This window comes from Equus quagga, chromosome 7 (assembly GCF_021613505.1).
Source record: "Equus quagga isolate Etosha38 chromosome 7, UCLA_HA_Equagga_1.0, whole genome shotgun sequence".
NCBI classification, from domain to species: Eukaryota; Metazoa; Chordata; class Mammalia; order Perissodactyla; family Equidae; genus Equus; species Equus quagga.
Genome location: NC_060273.1, coordinates 12,708,463 through 12,735,120, shown reverse-complemented (window position 1 = coordinate 12,735,120; position 26,658 = coordinate 12,708,463). Strand labels below are relative to the sequence as shown.

General features: G+C 55.0%; 1 protein-coding gene across 1 annotated transcript in view; it reads right to left on the bottom strand.

Annotated features, from left to right (window-relative positions):
- ABCC1 (ATP binding cassette subfamily C member 1) overlaps positions 1-26,658 on the bottom strand; it is a 126,145-nt gene that overhangs the window by 23,963 nt on the left and 75,524 nt on the right. Inside the window, exons 13-19 of the mRNA XM_046668550.1 lie at positions 22,919-23,065; positions 21,230-21,317; positions 18,532-18,607; positions 16,274-16,400; positions 13,158-13,334; positions 10,970-11,137; positions 8,734-8,917 (exon numbers count right to left, since the gene is read on the bottom strand). Coding sequence (XP_046524506.1) covers positions 8,734-8,917; positions 10,970-11,137; positions 13,158-13,334; positions 16,274-16,400; positions 18,532-18,607; positions 21,230-21,317; positions 22,919-23,065 — 967 coding nt within the window. The remainder of the gene's footprint in view (positions 1-8,733; positions 8,918-10,969; positions 11,138-13,157; positions 13,335-16,273; positions 16,401-18,531; positions 18,608-21,229; positions 21,318-22,918; positions 23,066-26,658) is intronic.

Sequence of the window (26,658 nt, the reverse complement as noted above, 5' to 3'; positions counted from 1 at the left end):
ACTGCTGGTCGTGGTGTTGAAATATACTATCTCCCTTAATCTCCCGACGACTCCATGGTACATTTATTACGCCCCCGCCCGCCTTTGCAGGATGTCCTTATTCTTTGGTGCCGGAAGAGAGAGAGCACAAGAGAGCAGCACAACACGGGCTCCAAAGAGCCTGGAAGGGGCAGGGCGGGGATGCAGGCGAGAAGATGCAAAAGGAGATAAATGCGCAGCCGGCAGAGACCTGGGAGCATGCTGACGTGACAGAAACAAAAGCAGCACCCAGAAAGGCAGGCTCTCTCAGATGACGGCCACAGGGCGGCACAGAAGACGGAAAGGGGACGGGGCTGGGGATCATTCCTGTGTCTGGGGGAGGAGCTCCGAGTGGCCGATGCTCAGTCCTGGCCGTGAACTAATCACCCGGGCCGCCCCGGTCCAGCTCCGGTGCCCGCAGCGACTGTGCTAGGAGGCGGGGGCCCCCCTGGCTGAGTCAGAGCACAGTCAGAGAGGAAGCATTCTCTCACTTCCTAGCTGTGTGTGCTTGGGAAGTGATAAACCTCTCTGAGCCTCGACTTTCACATCTGCAAAATGGGGAGTGACAACAGCACCTACCCTCCTAGGCGGGAGGATGAACAAGGTCGTGCACAGTGCTCAGCAAGTGAAAGACACTGTGCTGGTGTTTCCTGTTATCTGCAGTTTTTTGTTTTGTTTTGTTTTGTTTTTTGAGGAAGATTAGCCCTGAGCTAACTACTGCCAGTCCTCCTCTTTTTGCTGAGGAAGACTGGCTCTGAGCTAACATCCGTGCCCATCTTCCTCTACTTTATATGTGGGACGCCTACCACAGCATGGCTTTGCCAAGCAGTGCCATGTCCGCACCCGGGATCTGAACCAGCGAACCCTGGGCCCCCAAAGCAGAATGTGTGCACTTAACCGCTGCACCACCGGGCCAGCCCCTATCTGCAGTTTTAAATGCGTTCTACAGATAATTCCAGGGCACAGCCAGGATTGAGGGTCACCACTCTAAACATCTCCTTTAATGTCAGCATCTTTTGATTTTTAATTTAAAAAAAACACTAAAGCAAACAGAAAAGAAGAGTGATAACAAGCAGGACTTCCCACACAGCCACATGCAGCCAGTGCTCACACACAAGCACAGCATCAGGGGTTCAGGCCTGGCCCTAACCGTCTTCCTCAGCCACAGGGGTGGGGGTGCTCTGCAACAGTTCCAACGACACCTGTCCCAGGTTCGGGGGTTTCAGAGAGCCCCCGTCCCACCTGGCTGCCCAGCCCCCCTCTGTAAGCCCAGCCTTCCCTTCTCCTCCTCTGAGTGGGCCACAGGTCTACATGGGAGGCCACACGGTGGCCTCCTGTGACTGCCTCCCCTTCTCAACCCAATGAGCCCACAGGCTGATGCACCAGCCGGGGCAGCTGGGAAATTCTCTGCAAGGGGTGAGACCGCGAGTCTCAGGACAGCAGCGTAAACGCGGGTCAGTCACCATGCCATCTACTTTCTGTGTAAGGGACCCGCCTGCCCCCTCTTCCTACCATCTTGGCAGGCTGTCCAGCTGAGGCATGCTGATGGACACCCCGCCCCCCCCCAGCCAAGGGGGACCTGCCCAACGTCGGCCCATCCAAACCCCTCTCCTGAGACCTTGACCTGTCAGTGGCCTCACAAGGGCCCCAGAGCTCCAGCTGATGTGTCCCGAGATGCCTTTACTGGTACCCTTCCAGCATACACCCTCATTGTTTAAGCGGCCAGAGTCGGCTTCTGTGGCTCGCCAAAGGGCTCCGTGTGGACCCTGAGCCACATGCTGCTGGCCACGGACGGCAGGAGGGATGGGTCCGCCAGCTGCCAGTTGACACCTGTATGTCACCAGGGGGAGACAGGGCAGCCTTTCCTGCTGAACTTCTGCTGGACAACACCGCTGCCCTGCACACCCACAGCCCCCGGTAGCTACCCCCTCAGGCGCTGTCCTGACCTGCCGAGGTCTTGACCATGCCCGGGAGGTCCGGGGGCATCCAAGTGCTGCCATTCATGGTCCTCCTGCTGTGTGCCAGACACTTCGCAACCCGGATCTCCGTCAAGGCGAGCCCGGTCATGGTCATTCGACCTATGAGACCATAAAGCTTCGCCAAGGTCCCCTGGCTGACGAGCGAGAGATCTGGAGATTCGAACTGTCTCCCCAAGCCTGGCATCCAGCAGGTGCCCAATAAATGTTTGCTGGCTGAACAACGGAAGGGGACGGAGATGCAAATATTCAAGGGCCCCTCCCCAGGCATGCAGCAACAGGACAGGTCTGTCTACAGCCTCATTCTGCAAGCACAGCCAACCCCCACCCAGGCCTCACTGACCTTCCTTCTCGTCCATCACTTGGCCACCTGGGAAGTCACAAGATCCAAGACAGTGTTAAGAACCAAGGCGAGACCCGCTCCCCAAGCCCCCGTGTTAATGCCCAGTGGGGATGGAGGGAGGCCTTCTCTTAAGGGGGAGGGGCGAGGACGGCTGAGGAATCTGCTGCATTCCTGCCTCAGTTTCCCCATCCCTCGTGTTCTGGGGGATCCCCGACAAGCACACTGCCCAAGGTCAGCTCCTTTCTCTGAAAGTCATGACTGTATGTGTTTCAACACAGAGCGAGCTAGAAGAACGCAGACCGGCCTTCCGTCTTTTTACGCCTGTTCTCACAGTAGCAGAGGCAAAGAAAGGATGACAGCGGGACAGGGCAGGCACCTCCACTGGGGGCGGCCCAGGCCTCGGTTCCAGCCACAGCCTTTACTTCTTCGAGGAGAGATGTCACTCAGGAGAGGAGCCCGGACCCCCAGGAACCTTACTCAGCCGGCTACCCATGGAGCCGAGAAAAGGGGAGGAGAAGGTGACCTGGCTCAGACATCATCTTGGGCCCTCCCAGGCTGGGATGGGGTCCCCTTTCGGGGTTCTCATGCCCCACCCCCCAGCTCGCCTCCATTGCTGCGTTTAGCACCATGATGTCCATGATTATTTTAACTGTGAGCTCTTGAGGGTACGGCCTGGGTCGTGTCCACCACTCTACTCCCAGCACCTGGCACATCAGATGGCCATGTGGGGTTATACAGGATGCGCACTGCACGATTCAAGGGGCGCGATTCCACACAGTGGCGCAAGGACCAGGTGTCCCTGTGGCAAACCACAGGCGCTCTGCACCCACCTGATGAGCAGACGGACGGGTTAACAAACGAATAGCCAGACCTTCCAGCGCCAGAAGGGGCGCCACACGGGCCACGGTGGTACCCATCCCATAGCCGGTACCCATGGAGCTGGTTTCTAAACCAGCCCGGAGAGAAACGGGTAAAACCAGCCCCTATTCTTCTCACCTGGGGTATTTGTGTGGGTGTGTTAATGCCCGAAGCCCAGAGACCTACAGACTGCTTATGCGGGGCAACTATAATTCACATATTCCCTTATTTAACACATTTATTGAGTGTCTACTATGTGCCAGCCACTGTTCCCAGTCCTGGGGATTCTGAGATGGTCAAAAAGCCCTGCAGGAGCTCAAATTCTGAGGAGGAGAGAGAGCGAGACAATCAAGAAGCTAGCAGATCCAGAACTTACTTTCGGGCAATGATAAGTGCTACAAAGAAAAATCAAAGTAAAGAGAAAACCAATGATGGAGGAAAGGCTGTAAGATAATAAGATTTGTTTTCTAGCAAACACATGAAACTTGTAATTCAAGAAACGTGCCTGCAGCGCTTCTAAGGACGAGGGATGGGGCTCCGGGGCGGGCAGCCAGGCATCGCCCCCGCCCCTGGACCACGGACGCGCTCCTGGGCTGGATGTGCCCCCAGCCGCGGGCCGTCCAAGTCGGCACCTCCGAGGCTGGCTGTTTATTCCAGCAACGTTGCCTTTACTCAAGAAGGTTCTGGAACTCTGCTTGGGCAAGAGCCAGCAGGCAAGCCTCCCCAGAGGGAAGGATCTGAGTCCCCACTTGCCAGCCAACGCCTCGTTTTTGCCCAAAAACGGAAGGGACCAGCTGCATCGCCCGACCCGACCCTCCCACCTCGGTCCTGGGAGTCCTTCATCTTCAAAAGAGGAAGAAACAGCCACCGAGGACGGCCGAGGGGGTCGCGCCGTCTGGACGACGGGCTCGCCAGCAGCTGGTGGGTGTTTACGACAGATTTCTGTAACAGGGGAGGGGCCCGCGAGCCGAGGACCGGGAAGAAAAAGGAAGGAGGGAGACGGGATGAGAAATCTGTACAGTAAGATCCCGCTCTTGTCAAGGAAAGAAAAACACGTGGGAAGCAGGCCGAACGCCGGGCCAGCTGCCCCCGAGTGGGGGGAGAACGGAGCGATGCTCTTTTTCCCACTTCTTTGCGTTTTTCTGCAGTTTGCCATTGTCTATAATGAACATGTATTGATTTTATAAGCAATGAAAAAAGATTTAGCAAAAACCTGATAAAGGAAAAAAGAAGGACTGACAAGCTTGAGACGGGGCTCCAACCAGGTTCTGAAAAGTGGACCGGTTGCCGGGATGAAGGTGTTTCTCCCCAGATGACAAGGGAAGAAGGGGGCAGCGCCACGTCGGAGCACGGCGGCTTTCTCCCCTCGGCACGGCTGATGTCGTGGGCCGGGGGATGCTCTGTTGCTGGGGGCGGCGAGGGGGGCGTCCTGTGCACTGCAGGATGTTCAGCGGCATCTCTGGTCCCTATCCACTAGATGCCAGTACTACCCCCCCACCCCAGTTGTGACAACCAAACACGTCCACAGACGTGGCCAAGTATCCCCGGGAGGCACAAACGTTCCTGTAGAAAACCACTCTAGGTTTTAGCTTCCCAAGAAAGAAACCAGAGTAAACAAAAATGTTCTTCACTAGCCAGGTATAAAGGTGAAGGAATCAAGCTGGAAACCTCCTTGCCACCAAAAACAAAAAAAAGTTTCCTAGAAATCAGTGTAATGCCAATCCCTGGGGAGGCGTCAGCATCGCCCCATCCTGAGCCGAGTTCCTGGGACATCTCCCCTTCCCCATCCCCGAGGAGAGAGAATTCCCCTTTGGCCTGGGTGTTCTAAAAAAGACCCGATGAATCCAACACGGAAAAAAAAAAAGTTTCCCTTAGGAGGGCCAAGAACGCGGTTCCAACCAACACAAGGTCACCGGCGCCGGGAGCCGGCCACGGCTGAGCCTGACGAGACCCGATGCCAGGCCTTATCGCCGGGGGCCCTCTAGAGAGGGATGAAGAGGGGTCGCCCAGCGTGATCCGAGACCCACAGGCTGAGGGCTTCTGGGTCCTGCCAGCAGGGGGGAGCGGGGGCTGGGTGCCAAATCGGGGAAACAAACCCCCCGCAGTGGTGGGGCGGTGGATGGTATTTTCATCACCAAAAAAAAAAAAAAAAAGAGAAATTGGCAGCGTGCCCTGCTCTGCATAAACCACTTTGGATCTGCCGGCAGCTGGGGGGGAAGGGAAGGGAAGGGAAAAATGCCTCTGCAGCCAAACTTAAGGACGTCCCTGCTCACCTGGCTAGAAAGGGGAGAGAGCCTTCGTTCTGGGAAAGAGTCAATTAAAACCCACATGTGTCGCTCGAGAAAGCACAGAGGGTTATTTCTGCCCACCAAGCAGGTCGCCGCCACGCATCATGTGAGCTTGGCTTGCCCGGCTAAGCGCCCACGAAGGGGAGGAGGCTGCAGCAAGAGGAGAGCAGGCTAGACTGGAAGCAGAACTTTCCAAACCCAAGAGTATGAAAGTGTAGAAACTCATTCCCCTCAGGGCGTTTGAAAAGCTGAAGGGGGGTGCCAGCTACGTCACTCTGGCAAAAAGAAAATACTGTTTCTTTTCAAACCACTAGGATTTCATAGCAGCACTAGTCATAAGTGCCACCAAGTGGAAACCACGAGAATCTTCGTCAAGGGGTGAATGGATCAAGAAAACACCACACAATGGAGTATGACTCAACGAGACAAGGAAATGAAGGATGAGTCATGCCACCGCACGGCCGGACCTTGAAAATATCACGCTAAGGGAAAGCGGCCAGTCACGAAATGTCATGTTACAGAACGCCGTTCACACGAAACACAAAACATCCAGAGCAGACAGATCTAGAAACAGAAAGTCCAGGGTGGTGGCCTAGGACTTGGGGGGGCTGGGGGAAAAAGGGGAGCGAGGGCCAATGGATAGGTTTTCTTCAGGGGAAGGAAGATGTTCTGTGAACAGACTAAAAGTCACCGGGTCGCACCCTTCGAACGGGTGAACTGGGTGGCGTGTGAATTACAGCTCAATAAAAGCACTGATTAAAACCGAGAGGACCCCCGCAGCCCACCAAGTCGGAGGCATGAATGGGCTCCCAGCCCAGGCAGCCCCGAGGATCACAGACGGAGGAGTGGAAACTCAGAGACCAGACCTGAGGTCCCAACCCTGCCAGCAGCCGCTGTGTGTCCTTGGACAAGTTGCCTCCTCTCTCTGACATTCAGTGGTTTCCCACCACAGGGAGACCAAAGCCCAAACTCCTCCCCGTGAAGGCCCTGCAGAGTGACCCCCTCGCCGACCTCGTCTCCCACCCCCTTAACTGCCCACTACGGTCTGGCCACACTGGCCCCCTCTTGGTTCCTTAAACAGACAGAGGTCATGCCGGGAATGAGGCCTGTGTCCTTGCTGTTCCCTGTGTCAGAACACTGTTCCCCACATCATCTCCTTGCTGGCTCCTTCTCACGCCAAGGTCACCTTCTCAGAGAGGGCTTCTCTGACCACCTTGCCCAAGCCGCCACACACCACTCCATCACTCTCTAGCCCATTATTCTTTTTTTTTTCCTTGCACTTAATGCTATAGGAAGCCGTTTTTATTTGTTGGTTGGTTCGTCGCCTCTCCTCCCACTAGATTCTCGGCCCCACGAGGGTAGGGAGTTGCCTACATCTTGTTCACATCTATCTCCCCAAAACCTAGAGCATCATGCACTGAACTGTGTCCCCTCCCCTAATTTATACATTGAAGTCGTAACCCCCAGGACCTCAGAACGGGACTGTACTTAAAAACAGGGTCTCGGCAGACATCACTCGTGAAGATGAGGATGTCAGGGTGGGCCCTAACCCTATACACCTGGCGTCCTTATAAAAAGGGGAAATCTGGAGACAGACACGCGCGAGAAGAAGGCCGCGTGAAGAGGAAGGGGGAGGGGGTGATGCCCCCACAAGCCAAGGCCACTCGGGAGCCGTGCAGCGGCCTGAAGCAGAGCCCCCGCACGGCCTCAGAGGGACCCGCCCTGCGACACTGCGGCCCTCGGCCTCCGGAGCCGTGAGACAGCAGGTTTCTGCTGTCTATGTCCGTTCGTGGTCCTCCGCTACGGCAGCCCTGGTACCACGTGGCGGATGCTCTGAGATCCGCTGAATGACAATCTGTGAACGTCAAACATCTTCCTTAGTGATCGGCTCCATCCTCACAGACCGGGACCCGCCCGGCCCCGGCACAGAAGTGACAACTCTCTTGAAGCCCTAGTTTCCCCACCAGCGACCTGGGAATGACAACTCTCCCTCCCTCCTGGGTTGTCAGGAGGATGCGAGGAGCTGACTCCTGTGGAGAACAGAAGCCCTGGGTGGTCCTTGAAACCGTTTGCGGGGTCTTCGAGGTGCGCCTTCCCATCACAGACACTTCAGTGACACCGTGCCCACGGGAGCTGTGAAATGGGGCGACCCCGCGGCCCCGCCCTGGAGGACACTCTCTCTGAGACCCGCATGGCGGCCAAGTATGTTACAAAGACGCCTCAAGGGCTCAGACCTGGGATGAGTTCCCGGAAAAGGGAGACCCGGAGAGGGCAGATGACCTCTCCATAGTTTCAGTCTTTTTAGCAAGAGCCAAAACCAAAACAGAGCAGGCATCAGATGGCCTCTTCCCTCAGCGCGTGGACGCAGGTCAACGCTCCTAGAGACAGGTGAGCAGAGGACCCTTCGAGACGCCAGTCTGACAGATGAAATGCAGGGCAGCCTGAAAAGCTTGCCAGCCGACCTCCTGACTCCTCAACCCACTGAGAAGACATCAGAGGATTCTTAGAAGCTCCCCCCGATCTGCTTCAGACAAGGAGCGGGGAGGACCCGGCCCCAAGCTCAAAGGGCGTCTCCGAGGCCAGGGGCCGTGGCGGCTGGAAGCGGGCAGTCTAACTGACAGGGCAGGTGCCAAGGGCACGGGGTGAAGGGGGCTCCTCCCAGGGGAGAAGGGCACCAGCTGTCACTCACTGCACGCTTCGTGCCGGGGACCACGCCCGGGCTCTGAGCATGGAGCATCCTACATCCACACCCCGTGCCAGAGGCTCGTCCCGCTGTTACACCGCTTTGTCACGAGGGAGGAAACTGAGGCTCGGAAGGGGCCTGGGGTCCTGTGCTAACGAGAGGGGTGGCCGGGATTCGAACCCAGGTCTCACCAACTCCAAGCCTGCACGCTCAGCCCCCACGTGTCACCCTATGACCCTCCCTTCTGTTCTGGGTGATGTCACCTATGCTACCAGCTTTTCAGAAGGACTCTAGTGATGACTGCCCCCATCTTTGCCAGGACAGCCCTGAGGCTCACAGCAGGCCCGAAGGCACATCAGAGGGGACGACGGGGACCTGCGCCCATTCTGCTGACCCAGCCATAAAGCAGCGGGACCTGCTCTCAATGTGGCCCTGAAATAAGACAGTCCTTCCAGATGGTTCCTGGGGGGCCTGGCCCAGCACTCGTGAGCCCCGTTCCCGAGGTTCCCGGAAGACAAGGGGGGCCCTGCGGGGCACCGCCCGCCCTGCGGGCACCTGCCACCCTACCGTTGTCCTGCTCGTCCTGCTCCTGCTCGGCGCTGGCGTACGTGCGCAGGAACTCGGCGAAGTCCCCGTCCCGGGCCAGCAGCTCCTGGTAGGAGCCCATCTCAGAGATCTTGCCGCCACTCATGACGATGATGACATCCACCTGGGGCAGGTAGCTGATCCCATGCGTGACCAGGAGCCTCGTCTGTGGGCACAGCGGAGACGGGGCCATGTCAGCACCCACACGCCGGAGGGGGTGACCCGCCATGCAGATGGGGAGGCCAGGTCTGAAGGCAGACGCACGCCTGGGACGAGAGCACACGGCCGCGTCCACTTGTGCGTGCTTCCACCTACACGTGTGTGCCCGGAGCTGGGGGGCAGTAGGCACGGAAAAGAAGATCTCTGCCTGGATCCCAGGGCCGGGGGAGAAATGAGCCATCTAAGGAAAACACAGTGTGTGCTGGACTGGTACACACAGAGCAGAAGAGCAGACGGGACACTGAGGGTGGGGGTGTGCCTTAACAAGGCTGATGGGGAAGGTGCTCAGAAAACTGGGAAGGAGACGGACGCAGGGAACATGCAGGTGTGGATGTGAAGAAGGATGTTGCAACAAAACATCTTGCACACAATGGCTTCAATTTTTTTCTTTCTTTCTTTTTTTTTTTTTGGTGAGGAAGATTGGCCCTGAGCTAACATATGTTGCCACTCTTCTTCCATTTTTTGTATGGGGGACCCTGCCATAGCATGGCTTGATGAGTGGTGCATAGGTCCATGCCTGGGATCCGAACCTGTGAACCCCAGGATGTCAAAGTGGAGTGAGTGAACTTAACCACTACACCACCCAGCTGGCCCCTTAAAAATTTTTTTAAGTAACCCCCCCCCAAAACCCCCGAAACACTACAAAATTTGTACATGTGTATATACTTTATCTAATTATCTAAAAGTGTGGGAGGACAGCTATCAAACTGTTTACACGAGTTGGCACACTCTTAAAGGCCAAATGGTAAATATTTTCTGTTCACCAACCTCCCTGCCCCCCCATCGCCATGGCAACGACTCAGCTCTGTCCTTGTGATGCAGACACAGCCAGATGGGCTGGCCGTGTCCCCAGTAACGCTTCCCCTATGGGGGCTGCTGTTTGAATTTAATGCAATTTTCCTATGTCACAAAACATTATTTTTCTTGAGATTTTTTGTCCAACCACTTAAAAACATAAAGACCATTCTCAGAAAAAAATACGCAGTGGGCCAGACTGCTGGCCCCTGCTCTCTTCTACTCCTTGATTTTGCTACCACGGGCACGTATTACTTTGATAACAAAACAGTTTTTTAACATTTGAAAACCAGGTTTATACAGAGTTTCTGTGGTGTGTATGAGAATGCGTACAGTGGTGACGCGCACGCTCCTTACTTTATGGGCACCGTGTGACAGCCCTATTAAAAAAGCTCACACACACAGCAAAAGACTGGAAAGAAATACAAAAACCTCTATGTGGTGGGAATGTACAGAATTCCTTTTGTTTTTCTGAATCTCACATATTTCCCCCATGGGCACTGTGTTACATTTTTGATCAGGGGAGAAAAAAAAAAAACAACGGGCTGGCCCTGTAGCATAGTGGTTAAGTTCGTGTGCTCCCCGTCAGTGGCCCAGGTTTGCAGGTTCAGATCCTGGGCACTGGGCACAGACCTACGCACCACACGTCAAGCCATGCTGTGGCAGCATCCCACATACGAAATAGAGTAAGATTGGCAGAGATGTTAGCTTGGAGCCAATCTTCCATAGCACCAAAAAAACAAAGAAAAAACCCAGATACCCCCTTCCCTGTAATTCTCCTAAAAAAGTAATAATAAGAGAGGATAGGAAGCACTTTCTGACACATTAAGGTGTTGTGGCCGTGTTCCTGCTCCAAACCTCGGTCCCTGGGCCCCCTCAGCAGAGAAGGGAGAACTGCCTGCTGAGTCACAGGGCATCTGGGGGTGGGATGTCCCTCTGGGAAGCCGCCCCCATTATTACACAAGGAAGGGGAGGCCTCTTTTGGCCAAGCGGAGGCGATGATTTCGAGTCAGCGCTGAGGACTCCCCTACAAAGACAAGAGCAAGCAGGCTGCTCTGGGAGGGCCAAGGGAAGCCTCAGAAACGCGTTCTCCGGTCCAACTTAAAAAGGAGAGTCTAGGAAGCGCAGGATTCCCCAAGGGGACACGAGCGGACTCAGCCCAGGAGCGAGCGCCAGCCCCAGCCCCGCGCCCCTCAGCAGGCACCTTGTTCTTCAGCATCCCCTTGGGGCCAATCACGTTCTCAAAGATGTGCTTCCCCACGTGGGCATCCACGGCCGAGAGGGGGTCGTCAAAGAGGTAGATGTCGGAGTCGCAGTACACGGCCCGGGCCAGGCTCACGCGCTGCTTCTGGCCCCCCGACAGGTTCACGCCCTGCGGAGAGAGGCGGCACACGTAGGAGGCGTCTCCTGGGAAGCCCGGAAACAGGCAGAGAGGGCACCAGCCGAGGAGGCGGCAGACCCAGGCCGGGGGCCCCGAGGGACTGCACCTGCCAACCCCCGTCCTCATGGGCACCCAAGGCTGCGACTGCGCCTGCGTGAACGTGGGTTCAATCCCAGCGTGGGGCTCAGCCTCAACCACAGAACAGGCGCAAGAGAGGACCCAAGCCCCTAGGAGCTGCTGAGCCGAGCAGCTGGCACACAGTGGGCCTTCAGCAAGGGTGGCCGGTGCTGAGCAACGCTGGCTCCCGGTCTCTGAGTCAGGTGGAAGGCACCCTCGGATGCGGTGATGATATTATTATCATTGCTGCTGTTGTCACTATTGTTAACAGCTAAGGTTTTTCACAAGCTTACTCTGGATCCATCACTCACTGATGGAGCCACAAACAGCCGAGGCAGGCTGTACCCCGGGGTCGCCGAAATCCAGGCCCCCCTCACCAGCAGGAAGGGTGTTGACATTCGGATTCCCACCAGGGCACTATGAGGACCACACACAGCAGCCCCCGCCCCCCCGCCCCGGCAACAACAGGTCAGCCAATGCCGTTTCCACGTCTGGTCTGGCTGGGGAAGCAGAGCGGATGCCCACTGAGAAGGGCCCAGCCTCCCCGGCGAGATGCCCGCCCACCCCAGGCACCCAGCTGGGTCCCGGCAGCCACGTTCTGTTTGATGCTTCCTCCGGCCATAGCTTTCGGCCCAGAGGCAGACCCCAGACCCAGGCTAAGCCAATCAGCCTCTCCCCCTCCAACTTTTGGTGCTGCGACCGAGACACAGAGAGTCAGGAGTCTGAGCGGCAGAAACAGACACTTGTTAAAAAGAAAAAAGAAAAGAAAAGGACAAAGCTGATGCGCAGAAAATGCAAAACAACACAGGAGGCGCCAGACGGCCTGTCCCCGCCCCTCCGTGAGCCCCCAGATCTCAGTCCTTAGATCCCACACGATGCATCTGTATCCTTAAACTCAGTTCCCACTTCCCGCTAATATAGGCTCAAGCTCCTTTGCTACTTGCAAAGCTGAAGACCCCTGCTAAGAATTTGGTTTTTTCTTTCCAAGGAGCTGCAGATTCCCCTCAAATCAAAGAAATCATTTGCTGCCTCAGAAAGCGGGTGGAGCCCCTGGCTTGTAGCTACAGACACACACAGGAAAGATCTTCAGTGCCGCTGTGAATGCTTGCAACGCCCCGATCGCACACCAGATAACCACCAGAGGGCACTGGAGCAGCCAGCCAGGCAGAGGAAAGGCATGTGCAAAGGCCCTGAGGTGGGAAGGGGCTCGCCATTGGGCAAGGTCCTTAGCCTCTCTGTGCCTCCTTTTCCTCGACCATTAAAGGGATCACAATAAATCCCGTCTCATGGGCTTGCTATGAGGACAAGACAGGGATAGAATGGTTAGCATAGTGCCTGGCACACAGTAAACGGTGTTAGCTATTGTAGTACTGTTTTTATTGTTATCACTGTTTTGAAAGGGACTGTGGACATTTGATTCATTGACACCCCTCCTCCCTAGATAGTGTCTTTGTCATGCGACTCTGCAGTCACGTGGGTGCAAAGGAGCATGTGCTTCCTTGTCCCTCGTCTTTGAGATGAACCAAGTGATCTGCTTTGTGGTTAGAAAGACAACGTGTTTTAAGGGACATGACAGGGTTTTTTGTTCTCTTGGGTTTCTGCTGTCACCATGAGACGAGCTGCTCCCATGGGCACTGCCCCCTCAGCTGAGGCCCCAGCAAGAAGCCCTGTGGGGCGGCCCCGAGCCAACCCCACAGCCTGGAGCCAAGCTCGGCTGGCCTGAGGCTCGCGGAGCAGAGCCGGCCGCTGAGCCCGGTCCGGGTCAGCCAGTCGCCGTGACTCACGCGCCTACAAACAGGAGGGGAGGGGTTTAACATCAGAAGGCCCCGAGATTCCACGGCTGTCACGCAGCAACAGCTGGCTGACACGGGGGCCACGCTGCAGCCGTACTGACCTTCTCACCGATCTCTGTGAGGTCCCCGCTGGGCAGGATTTCCAGATCCGGCAGGAGGGCACAGGCTTCCACCACGGCCTTATAATACCGTTCCTGCAGCTGGCGTCCGAAAAGGATGTTTTCTTGGAGAGAGTCATTCTGAATCCAGGCCTGCTGGGGGACATAGGCCACGGAGCCCTGGGAGGCAAAGGGGGAAGGTGGCAAGACAGACGGACGGACTTGGTTAACAAGACGGCAGCCGGCCCTCCCACTCGCCAGAAGGGCCCCACCTCTCAAGGCACTTTCATCCCACCTACTGTTTCGGCAAGAGGGAAACTGAGTCACAAGGGACTACGAATGCCAGCGCCGGGATCAGGACCCACACCTGGTCAACCACTGACCCCAACACGGGGAGTTCAAGAGCTGACATTATGGTTCTGTGTTTAGTAAATGTTCCCCAAATGCCACGGGCAGCCACCCCACTCCCGCCTCCCCAGAGCTGGACGTCCCCGACATGATAAAAAATGACCTGATGGCAGTGATGCTCGAGGCTAAGACAGAAAAATCTGACACCTTTAAAAAGGGAGACCTCGTTTGGGAGGTCAGGAAGTTTCCCTGAGGAAATTTCTTTGATGAAATTTAAGCAAGGACTTCCGTATCGAAATTGTCCATTTCAAAAGCTGTTTTATTTCCACGTGACGTAAGGCGTCAAGAAAGGCACGAGGATGAGGGTATCTGTTTTGCGTATTTTAGGAATAAAAAAGATTTTAAACAGGACCAACAGGAGAGGAGCAGTGGGTCTGACAAAGAGAAGGGGGAAGAGCATGTCAGTCAGAGGGAACAGCATGTGCAAAGGCCCAGAGGTGGGAAGATTGGCACAGTCAGCCAACAGGAAGGCTGGCATGAGTGGAACACCGTGTGAGGGCAAGACAGGCAGGACTGGCAGAAGCCAGGTCACATTGGGCTGGTGGTCCTGGTGAGGCGTGGGCTATCCTGGAAGGGCAAAGGGGAGCCAAGGAAGATTCTTCAATAAGAGAATTCTACGGCAACGAGGCTGGGGGTGGAACCCGGGCATCGCAGCTCTTAATCTTCCTTCTCAGATAAAGAATTAAACGGCTGAGTCTAATATCCTCACTGACAAGAGGCCAAAATGTCCCAAAGCCTCACCACAGAACCCACAGATGATTTAGACACGGTGCGCACAGGCCCTACCAACCTGAGAGTCAGAAAAAGTAAGTACTGTGAACATGTGTCTAGCGCTCCCCTTATGGGGACGAAATAACCCATTACGAGTAACTCTGTGACCTCGTCCAACCAAATACTTAGTCCTCAGAATTGCTAGATGCATCGTGCTTATCTCTAAAGGTTTTTTAAATTTTTTAAATTTAAAACAATGGGGCAATTTTGTCCAGCAGGTGACATGTGACAATGTCTGGGGACACTTGTGGTTGTCAGAACGGGAGGTGCTGCTGGCATCCAGTGGATGCTGCTCAATGAGGCTGCAAAGCCCAGGTCGGCCCCATGGCAGAGGGTGACCCGGCCCCACACGCCACTAGTGCTGCGATGGTGGATGCCTGGGGTTCATGCAACACCGTGAGTCTTACTGTGATCTGCAATTTTCTTCCTCTAACTGAGCACCTGTGGCCCATTCATCTGACTTTATAACATGCACTGGAAAGAAAGGACAGACATTGCTTTTCTTTTTTCTTTTTTTTTTTTGAGGAAGATTACCCCTGAGCTGACATCTGCTGCCAATCCTCCTCTCTTTGCTGAGGAAGACTGGCCCTGAGCTAACATCCGTGCCCATCTTCCTCTACTTTCTATGTGGGACGCCTGCCACAGCATGGCTTGCCAAGCAGTGCCATGTCTGCACCCAGGATCCAAACCGGCGAACCCTGGGCCACTGAAGCAGAATGTGCACAACTTAACCGCTGCACCACCGGGCCAGTCCCAGAACATTTCTTAAAACAGTGGCTACATATCATTACTTTGAGCCCAACTACTGCAACGAATGTTGCTACTAAGGCATATCAGGCCAAGGGACATCACAGAATCAGCAAAGGAAGGATTTTGCTCTGAAATAAAAACAACGGCATAAACCAGCATCCCCCAAGGCAGATTCCAAGAGACACTCATCCTGGGGACGTAAACAGTTGTCGCCTAGGCAATAAAGAGGTGCAGGCAAGTATGTCTGCAACACGCTGGGTTAACCAAAGTCCAATAGCGCTCGTCTCCTTGCAGGACTTCTCAGAGCCTTTACTTTGGGAACGATTATTTTAAGTCTCCAGGAGGGAGGGAATCAGAGTGCACAGTATTTCTCAAGCTTGTCTGAACCCAGGATTCTTTATTCCCCAAACATCTCGCGAGGCGAGCTTGCTGCAGGCCTCACTCCGGGAAATGCTGGTGTCAACGAAACTTCTCGAGCGAAGGATTCTACAGGGAAAGGCGTTCCAAAGGAACACGCTCAATGCAAAGCTAGGCTCTTGATTTTCAGTGCGACCCATCTGTTCACTGAAGCAGCCTCTTAATCTCTCCTAGAGGAACATGCCAACTTAGTCCAAAGTCCTCTCTATATTTACAAGCAATAAAACCACGGGCTCCTTGTAGCCCCATATTAAGAATTCAACGAACACTCAGAACTCCAACAGTCCCTTAAAAAGAATTCTCTACGAAAATATTCCAACAACATAAATCACAAGTTTTCAGTTTTGTTACGTTTATTGAAAGAGATACACCGAGAGATCCATCTAGAGACAGAACAAGCCAGAAAGACCCACGCGGAGAGGGGCCACGAGATGCACCATGAGGGGCGGAGATGCACAGGGAGTGGGGGACAGACGGCGGGCCAGGGAGCATCTGTGCATTTACTAAACAATTACTGAGTGACAACTGCATGCCAGCCACTACTCCAGGCGCTGGGATGCAGGAGGAAATAAATGACACCAAAGTCTCGCCTTGTGGGATGGTGCAGAGAAGAGCAGAAAGAATGAGCAGGACAGGGAAAGAGAAGGAAAGAGACCCCGTAGCTCTCACCTCCTGCAAAGGGAGGGTCACAAAAGAAAACACAGCATCGTCTGTGACCTTCGTCTCAGCCGTCAGCCCCCCACGGTCCCCTGCCCACCCAGTCCTCGTCCTACCTTGATGGCCACGTGCCCCTCCACCTTCTCCATCTCGGCCAAGAGCGCCGAGAGCAGAGACGACTTTCCGCAGCCCACCTGGCCCACCACGGCCACCAAGGAACCTTCCGGAACGGAGAAGGTGATCCTGAAACGACATAACACGCGGGGCCTCAGCCACGCTCTCGCCTGCACAAAGCTGACCATGGGTCCCGAGGCTGGACACGCCCTGCCTTCCTCCCTCTGGCTCGGTTCAGCGGACAGACCCGGAGCATCCCATGACGGGCCGGGATGCAAATGCATCTTAGAAAACAGAGGGATGGGTCATGACAAGGGAGCCGAAAGGAGGGGTGTCAACTTTGCCTGGGGGCACAACGCGGAGAGGACCCCCCTCCAAATGAACTCTCAAGGAAGAATGAGCTGCCCCAGACACAGAAACCTGGGGACGGCTGAAGAACAGGCCCGCAGGTGGGAAACAGCAAGTGTCATCAGGAATGGACAGCTCGATGACAGCAGACGAGGCAGGGAGGGGGCAGGCCGGTCCTGACGGGGCAGGTGGGTGGCGGCCAGGCCTGAGAGGACCACGAGGACATCACACTCAGATGCTCAGCCTTCACCAGCTGGGAGGCACCAGGGGTCCGAAGGGCGGCCTGACCCGGGGCACTCAGTGCCGAGTTTCAGAAACACGTCTCTAGTGAAATCGTCCTTTCACAAATAATAGAAAGCAAAGCAGAATAAAAGACGCTCAACGTGCCGCCGGCAAGACTGGCCGTCCCGCAACCGGCCGACAGCCAAGTCAGAGCCGTGACTCCATCACCCGGGGAAGGGCGGGCGCGGCCAGGGCCTCGCGGCTCATGCCCGCTGTGCTTTTCAGAGGCTGCTATGACCGTGTCAACCTATTCGTGGAAAGGCTGGTAGATTTGCTGTCACTGACTCCTTCCTCCTTGGGACCCACCACATGGTTACACTGTGCATTCATTTGTTCCTGTGCTGGGAGGGGAACAGATTATGGGGTCAGAACAGGACAGAGAGCCCAGTGACGAAGCTCCCGCCACTGTCCAGGTGAGACGGGAATATTTCTATAGGCTGAGGAGGTTTGGCTGGAGAAAGGTTTTGGGGGTTCAGGCTGGGGAAGGGTAACTGGAACAAGGGGGTCTTTGAGACTGAAGGATGGGGGCCAAGACACAGGTCGTTGTGGAGCAGGAGAGAGAGAAAAGCTCAAACTGAAGCAGGCAGGAGTTACGTTAGACCTAGGGAAGAACTTCCTAAGCGTGCAATCCGACCATGAATTTTCAAGGGACATGTCACACTGGTTTTCTCTGCTGAGTTTGTCCCCCGCCCCTCCCCAGATAAAACACAGACGTAATTTGGCTCCCCAGTAAGGGGCTGATTTGGGGGCATGGGGGATAAATTTGGTGCCTTAAAAGGTCCTTTCCGGCCCTCGGGTTTGGTGACTCCTTAAGGAGGCCTGAAAGAGCCACGGAGCAAGGCCTCCAGTCAGAAAAGAAATAAGAGGCACTTGACAAGTTGCCCAGGGAACCGGGTCAACTTCCTGGACACTGTGTGCTTTGCAAAGATAAGGACTGGGGTGGGCAGGGTACCAGAGGGGGAGGCAATGAGAAAGGGCGAGCCAGGCAGCCGGGCAACCTTGGAGAGGATGGAGAAGAATATACAAGAATTCCTTTCAGCAGACCCACCTGCCTGCTGCCAGGAGCAACCCAACCTCGGCCCCAGCCTGGCCAATCAGTGGGCTCCATCTCTCCTGGCATGGCGATTGGCTCAGGGAGGGGCACATGACCCAGTGTGGGCCATTAAGAGGCAGGCGGGTCTCCTGATGAGGGAGGAGGTACACCTAGAGTTGATGGGGACTATTTGCCATTATGAGGAGAGAGAAAGCTTGGGAAAGAAGCAGCACAGAGGGAAAGGGATCAAAGATAAGACAGAGAGAGTCCTAATGACACTGAGTTCCTGGATCACACTGTACCTGAAGCAGACATTCTCAGTTATGAGCGCCAAAAGTGTCCCTTTGTTGCCCTAGCCTATCTGTGTGAGGTGTCCGTCACTCAGAATCCAAGGGAGCTCTCTATGAGAGGTACACTCTCATCCGCTCCTCACTGTAGCCCAAGCAGGGGACGACCGGACCTATTTCCCAGATGAGTAAACTGAGGTTGAGAAAGGCAAAGCGACCTCTTCAAGGTCACAGAGCTGGAGCATGGCTGGAATTCAAACACACGCTGGGGCCAGAGCCCCGGCGGGGTCCTCTCCACATCCCGGCTTACCCGCTCAGCGTGGGCGGCTCACCCCGGGCCCAGGTGAAGGTGGCGTTCTTCACGGTGATGCTGTTCGCGCCACCCCCTGAAAAGCGCGGAGAGAACACGTGAGGCGGAGATGCAGTCAGAGCCCCGAGTGTGAGCACGAGGCACTTCCTTGGTGTGTTTTCTCATTCAGAAGTTCAAGCTCAGTTGGTAGACACTTGCGCTAGGCGTTACCTGGTTACATCAGCCATGGTTTCTCAAGAACCCCAACCGACTGGCAGTTCCGGGGGCCCGGATAGAGGCGGGGGACGCGCGGGGGTTACTCCAGGCTCCAGGGTCTCCCTCACCCATCAAGGGGGCAGCCCTGGCTGGGAGGGCTGAGCAGAAGCCAGGTCATTGGGGAACGAGCAGTGCCCTCACGCAGCTGTCCCCTCCACCAGGTTGGGCCAGCCCTTGGCCCTCATCACATCCTCCAGGGTCCTTTTCCTTTATGTCCAAAGTGGGGTCCTCCGCTCCTAGATTCCAGGGCGGCCTCCTTACTGGCCCCCTACATCCTTTCCCTCCCTCCAGCCACCCTGCTCACATCACAGTCTAAACCCCCAGTCACAAGAAACTGACAAAGCTGTGGGACAGGAAGTGGGGTCCCAGGGCGCGGGGGAGGGGACAGGGTGTAGGACAAAGCCTGCATTATCTGGACGGCTCCCTGCGACTCTAAGGCTGCTGGCACCTCCATCTTCATTTACTTCCTTCTCCTTATTTTCCTTTTGTTATACATCCCTTGCTTTAAAAAAAAAACAACAAGTTTTGACTTATAATTATGAGCCACCTTAAAACCATCCCGAGGTCAGATGGGAGCGTTTGTAAGTGATCAAGGGAAGAAACAAATGCCACAGGCATCCAAGAAGCAACCACCTGTGGCCAGAGGAAGTTATTAGTTAACCTACCTTGCCCTTCTCCCCAGCCCTCCTGAAACACAGCAAGGAGGAAGCTAGAAGGTGTTATTTAAGGAATTTAAGAAAAGTCACTTGAATCAGGCAAGCTACAGAGAATCTAAGACTCGCCGGGAGCCCGGGAGAGTGTGGATAACATCTTGAAATGTGGGACGTCAAAGCCCCCGGGAGACGGCCGTGAGGGCGGGAAGGGGGAGGCCTGGATGGCACCAGGAGGGCTGCTGGTTTTCCAACAGGGCAGCTGCAGTGACCAAAGAACCTCGGGAGCTCGCAACTGCCACCGGCTGCTGCAATTTTCAGCCCCGTGTTATGCCCAGAATGCTGACCCCGGAGTAGGTGGCACTGTTCCCGCACCACGCGGAGGGGAGAGACTCGGTCCTCAGGACAGGAGACTGGACAAGCCAAGCATGTCAGGAGGAAGGTTCCAGCATCCTCTGAGCAGTGGTTATCAACTGGGGGCGACTGCGTCCCCCCAAGGGACATCGCGCTGCACACATTTTTGGTCGTCAAAATTGGGCGGCAGGGGGGTGGGGGGTGCCACTGGCATCTAGTGGGTCGAGGTCGGTGATGCTGGCCAAGCTCCCACACTGCACAGGACAGCCCCACAGCAGAGAAGGATCTGGCCTCAAATGTCAGGGGCACCCCTGAGAAACGGGACCCTAGTGGCTGAGTTCAAATTGCCCCACATCATTGCTCTCGCCCACTGGAGACGTGAGCACCGCCACTGCCGTCTATCTAGCAGGAACCGTGTGCATGTCTGACATGCCACTGCAGACTCGGGAAAGCCCGCTGGGTGCTGGGCACCCCTCACACACTATAACCCAAGCCTGCACACCTTCACGGCTCCAACTGTATTTACTGGGCTCTGGAGCCTGTGTGGGTTCGAATCCCCCCCGTCACCACTTCCTAGCTGCAAAGCCACGGACAAGCGCCTGAACTTCTCTGTGCCGCACTGTGCTCCTCTGTAAAATAGGACTGATGATAACAGGGTCACCCTCACGGGACTTTAAGGAGAAGAAAATGAGGCCAGATGCACAGAGTATTTAATGCGTGGCACACAGCAGGTGCTCAATTAATCTGTACAGTGGTGACAGCGCATCCTGCTGACTGGCTGTACGGGGGATCCCTGACTCCACTTCTCAGCTGTGCAATGCTGGGCAAGTCACTCGGGCCAGTTCTCATGCGTCCAATGGGGGTTTCCACGGCCTCTCCGTGCGCCGCAGCGAGCGGCAGGAAGGTCTGTAACTGCCGCCCCCAGAACGGAATGTCCGTGGCGGGAGTGTCATTGGAATGCAAGTGGTCACTGCTGTTTGTGCTGTTAATATTAAGTACCTGGACACACAGCCAGGAATTAGAGCCCTGCTCAGGGGCTGACTAGGAAAGGAGAAATGAATAGGCTACAAAATAAACAAAGCTGCCTGTAAAAAGTCCACAGAACACCCACCCAAGAGAGGTAGCTTCCTTCCCATTATCCAGATGGGGAAACTGAGGCTCTGAGCAGTCAAGTGACCTGCTCAAGTCTACACAGCCAGCAGGTATAGGAGGCTGGTCAGTGTCCAGCCTCCTTGGTTGGCCTGTCCACGTGCCCGGCACGGAATCAAGGTCTGGGCCCTGGAACCTGACCCTCCGGGGCGGGGGGGGGGTGGGGGGGGGGGGCGCCTCGCCCACGGGCCGCCTCTCAGGGAGAATGCAGAAGGGCCAGGCGGTCGTCCATAAGGTTCCCTCCATCCGCCGCGCTCCCAGCACAGAGGGGCCGACCGCACAGCACACACCGTCTTTGCCAGGCCGCCGCTCAATGCTGTCGGGCTCCAGCTCCTCGTGCGACAGAAAGATCCTGAGACGCTTGAGGGAGACACTCGCCTGCGGGGGAGGCAACCATAGGGTGCGGTTACTGTTAAAGGCGGTTTGCAAAACAGACCCGGGCTCGCTTCCGGTGGTTTCCCCTGGGAGGGGAGGGGCCCACACCCTCCCGCGTTTCTGAAGGCTCTGTGGTTCCTACCTCGGGCAGAGGCCTGAGCACAAAAAATAAAACAGCTTTTGGTTCTTATTTGTTTCTCTGGAAAAGCCCACCGTCCATATTCAAAAGAAGGTGGAGGAGGGGGCGGACCTGTTCCTGGGGACGAAGAGACCTCAGAAAGGTAATCACCCACGGCAATGATCCCATTTAAGGGCACAAACTTGCAGCCGGGCGCTCCGTTCTAGAGACCTAATGCCCAGCACAGTGATGACGGCCCACAGTGCTGGGTTATAAACTGCCAAGTTGCTAGGAGACCACATCTTAAAGGCTCCCACCACGAAAAAGAAATGATAAAACCACGTGACCCAGCAGCGGTGTGCGCTGACCTACAGCAGGAATCCTACTGCCACACGTCAATGTGTCAATTCATCACGCCACACGCCTTAAACCTACACTGTTCTATGTCAACTATCTCCCAACAAAAATAAATTTTAAAAATGCAAGGGTCCTGAGTCAAACAGCCCAAATGGAAGGCACATCTGAGATGATGCGGAAAATTTGAATAGGGACCGGGTACTGCTTTAAGAAATGACTGTTAATTTTGTTAGGTATGGTAAGAGTTTATAAGTCCGTAAGAAGAAATGCAAGCTGAGGTCTTTCCAGGTGAACTGTCAAGAGGTCTGGGATGTGCTTTCAAATTCTTAGGCGAAGAAAGAAAGGGAGGAAGGAAGAGAGAAAAAAAGACTGGATGAAGTAAACGTGGCAAAATGGATTTGAGTGACGGGCACACGGCAGTCACTGCGTGCTTCTCTCCCTACTTCTGTGCACATTTGAAATTTTCACAATAAAAAGGGTTTTGTTGGCTTGTTTTTTTTTGGAAAGCCTACAAACAAACCAGTGCTGTATAACCAACTGTTAAGGCGGATTCGTCTTTGTGGCTGAAGATGGGGTTCTCCACGGTAATGTGCGTGACGCTAGGGAGAAAAGTGTGAAAAACACTGTTGGCCAGAAGGTGGTAGGAGTTTCAAAGAGTGTGGAAAGTACAGTTTCCTCCCCTTCCTGAGTCACTGTATGAATTTTAGGATTCTAGGGGGTCTAGGTTGGGGTTCTTCAAAGGGTGGGTCAAGGCCTATTCGTGGGTTGTAAAATCAATTTAGTGGGTCAAAACATAATGTTTGAAAAAACAGGATAGGGCAGGGGAGGACAGACCAGACCCAAATAGGATAAAATATTTCAGGAAGACTCCTACAGACACGACAAAGCCCATGGGCATTAAAATTTTATTTCATATACTCGAGTGTGAGTTCGTTGTCTAGAAGTAAAATGTATTTCTCTCTTTGGGGCAGGACCAGAAAAGCAGAGAAGCCACTGGGCTGGGCCTCGCCAAGCCCACCGGGCACAGTGGGATGGCTAATGCAGAGGGAGCTGCATCGAGGGGGATCCTCCTGCCTGCGTTTGTTTCCCGCCGAGACCCGCTCCCGAAGTCCCCCAGCCTCGCTTGTACCTGCACGATGCTGCTGATGACCATGGGGAGAATGTTCAGGGGGAAACGGAGGATGTTGAACAAGGCCAAGGACACGAAGGCCTTCTGGGCATCCAAGATGTTGTTCTCATCGATGGTCACATAGACAGCGAACGTAGACAGGGCCACCTGCAAGCAGAACGCCCAGCAGTGACTTGGGTCCCCAGGCAGGTCACAGTCGTGGGAAGTTATATGCCCACAGAGTGTGTTCGGGCCCTCCTGGCATGTGACGCAATGGCCATCAACCGGCCGTTCGAGGCCATGGAAAAAGCCAAGGCAGGGGCTGGCCCATGGCAGATACCCCTGGCCAACCCAGAATGGCCCGGAGAAATGAGGAGCAGGCCCTCCTACTTCCTGAGGGACAGAGGACGGACATTCTCGGCATTCCCAACATGATCAACAGCGTCTCCCCACCGGGCCTGCCCCTGCCGTGTCCTCTGCCTAAAATCACGCTCCGTCCCGTCCAGACAGCGGCCTGCTCCTCCCTCCGGCCTGGGGAGGCTGCCCGACCACTCCACCCAAAGGAGCCCACCCAGCTCTCTAGCCTCTTGTCCCGGTTATTCTTTGTCGCACCCCTCACTCCCTGCCATTGCAAAGTCATGTGTATTTATTGTCTGTCTCCTGCCCTGAATTATAAGCTGAGGTGACCGTGGCCTCCGTGCCCAGAGCAATCCCCAGCACACAGGAGCCCCGGGGAGTCATTTCCCCGCCCCGTGCCTCAGTCGCCTCATCTGTGAAATGGAGGCAGAGACAGAGAATCAATGCGGCTGTTGACAGTTCCTTCCAGCTCATAGAGAATATGGTTTTATGTCCCCAGGAAAGGAACACTTATCAAAAAAAAAAAAAAACAGGAGTAGAGGAAGATGGGCACGGATGTTAGCTCAGGGCCAGTCTTCCTCAGCAAAAAGAGCAGGATTGGCAGCGGATGTTAGCTCAGGGCTGATCTTCCAAAAAAAAAAAAAAAAAGAGGAGAGGAAAACAGGCAGACAATGGCTCTCCAGAGGCCGCTCCCTTCCCCACGGAGTCATGCTCGCCTTGAGCCCCAAGTGGTCCCCGCGATGTCATGACCCAGGAGTCTGGAATTCAGGCTGGGCTGCTGGTGACAACAGCACCTCAGCTCCCTCACGAGGGAAGGGAGTCCCTGAACGACCCAGGGCCGGGCGGCTTGGCTGAGGAGGGAGGGAAGATAGACAGTGGATTTCCGTGCCCCTCCTCACTGCTGGGGACAGAGCAGTGACAGGTGACACCGGGGGAGGCTCAGAACAGGCATCGCACGAGATCGTCCCGGCCACGCCAGCAGAAGTGATCCGGAAAACCGAGGACCCTGCAAATGGACAGAAGTCCCCACCCTCATGCAAGCGCCAGGCTCTTGGAGCCACTAAAGGTTTCCCCTGGGGAAATAAAGGGCCAGGGTCCTGCCTTTGTGAGCTCAGGGCCGCCAGCCAGAGAGTCAGGAGATCCGAGTTCAAGCCGGGCCTCTGGTGCGGTCCCGGCCCAGCGTGCTCTCCGGGGCTCAGGGCCCCATTTCTTTGTTTTTAAGGTCGTATAGCTTAAAACCATCAGCTCTGCCCCATCTCATTCGTGTGGCCCTGGGCATGTCACCTCCCCTCTCCCAGCCAGCCAGTTTGCCATCTACAAAATGGGGACCGTGTCAGGGCTGCTGGCAAGAAATCAGGCACCTGATGCAGCGTGCTTAGCAGAGCGCCCGGGGCCCAGGACAATACAATATATGGCAGCTGTTTTCCGTGCTCGTTATGGGACTCAGGCCAAACTCCTGGTCTGGTCTTCCAAAGAACCTATTAACGGTGTCCCCAGAGCTAGTTCCTGTGCCACCTCTGATATTACCCAGCTAGATGACCCTAAAGCAAGGCACAGAAATTTTCCAGGCTCCATGGCCGAGATGGGAGGGGAGGCGTTCGAGAGGCCACTGACACAGGATCTCTGGGGTGTCTGCACAGACTGGGCCTCTCTCCCGGGCCTTCTATCCAAAGGGACTTCACACAAAACTCTCCAGTGAGATCCACACCAAGAAATAGTATTCAGCCACAAAAAGGAATAGAGCGCTGACACATGCTACAAAATGCACCAAATTTGAAAATACTGTACTCAAAGAAGCCAGACACAAAAGGCCACGTTATATGGTTCCATTTACATGAAACAAGGCAAACCTACAGAAAGAGAAAGTAGATGAGCGGCTGCCTAGGGCTGGGAGAAGGGGAGGAATGAGGAGAATGGGGAGCGACTGCCAATGAGTATAGGGTTTCCTTTTGGGGTGATGAAAATGTACTGGAATTAGATAGCAGCGAAGGTTGCACAACCTTGTGAATATATTACATACCGCTGGATTATACACTTCAAAATGAGGAATTACATCTCAATAAAAATAATAAGTCAAGAAAACACATCTCTCCAAAGTCAGTCTATTTTACTGCATAGGAGCCAAAGTCATGCCTGGGGCCCCACGGCAGACCCAGTCTGTAAACATCCCTTCTTTGTAATTTGTCTGACCTCCTCTCCAACCGTTCTCCCTCTTGCTCCCTCTATTCCAGCCCTGCTGGCCTCCGGGGCTATGCCTTCAAGGGGGTAGCCCAGTCCTGCCTCAGGGCCTTTGCACTTACTCTTCCCTCTCCCTTCACCCAACTGTCACCTTCTCAGGGAGGGCTTCAATTTAAAACTATTATTTATCCTATTTAAAACCGGAAGCCCTCCCTGTCACTCTGACCTGAATCTTTTTTTTTTTTCCTACAGCACTTACAACAGTTTAGCACACGGCATGGTGTATTTATCATGCGTATTGTTCACTGTCTGTCTCTCTCAATTAGAATGAATGAACGCTCCATGAGGGCAGGGATTTTTGTCTGCAGTACTCATTGCTCTATTGTCAGGCCCTAGGACAGTGTCTGGATCGTGGAAGATACTTGGCAAACATTTGTGGACGGACGGATGGATGGACAGATGGATGGACGGATGGACGGATGGATGGGTAGGTGGGTGGGTGGACAGAAGGGTAGGTGGATGGGTGGGTGGCTGGCTGGATGGACGGGTAGATGCGTAGACAGGTGGGTAGGTGGATGGGTGGATGATTCAACAAGTGGATGGATGGACGGATAGATGGGTGGATGGATGCATACACGGGTGGGCAGGTGGGTAGATGGATGGATGGACAGATGGATGGGTGGATGGTTCAACAAGTGGATGGATAGATGGGTGGATGGACAGATGGACGGGTAGGCGAGTGGACGCATATATGGGTGGGTAGGTAGGTAGATGGATGGATGGACAAGTGGATGGATGGACAAGTGGATGGGTAGGTGGGTGGCTGGGTGGACGGATGGATGGATGGGTGGGTGGGTGGGTGGATGGGTGGATGCATATATGGGTGGGTAGATGGATGGATGGACAAGTGGATGGATGGATGGATAGATGGATGGACAGGTGGGTGGACAGACAGATGGACAGATGGATAAGTGGGTGGGTGAATGGATTTGCTGAGGGCAGGAGCGCATACATTCAGGTGTCTCTTCAGCAGTGGAGAAAACCAGGCCTCAGGCATCTCAGCAACAGAACAGACCAGGTCCCTTGGCCCAGCTGATCGGGTGGCTGCTGACAGCACAGGGAGCGTATAGAGAGGACGCAACATCACGTGGCCCCTTCAGATCCCACAGCCCTGGCTTCTCCACGAAGGGGAGGTCATTCATCCATCCATCCATTATTAGCTGAGC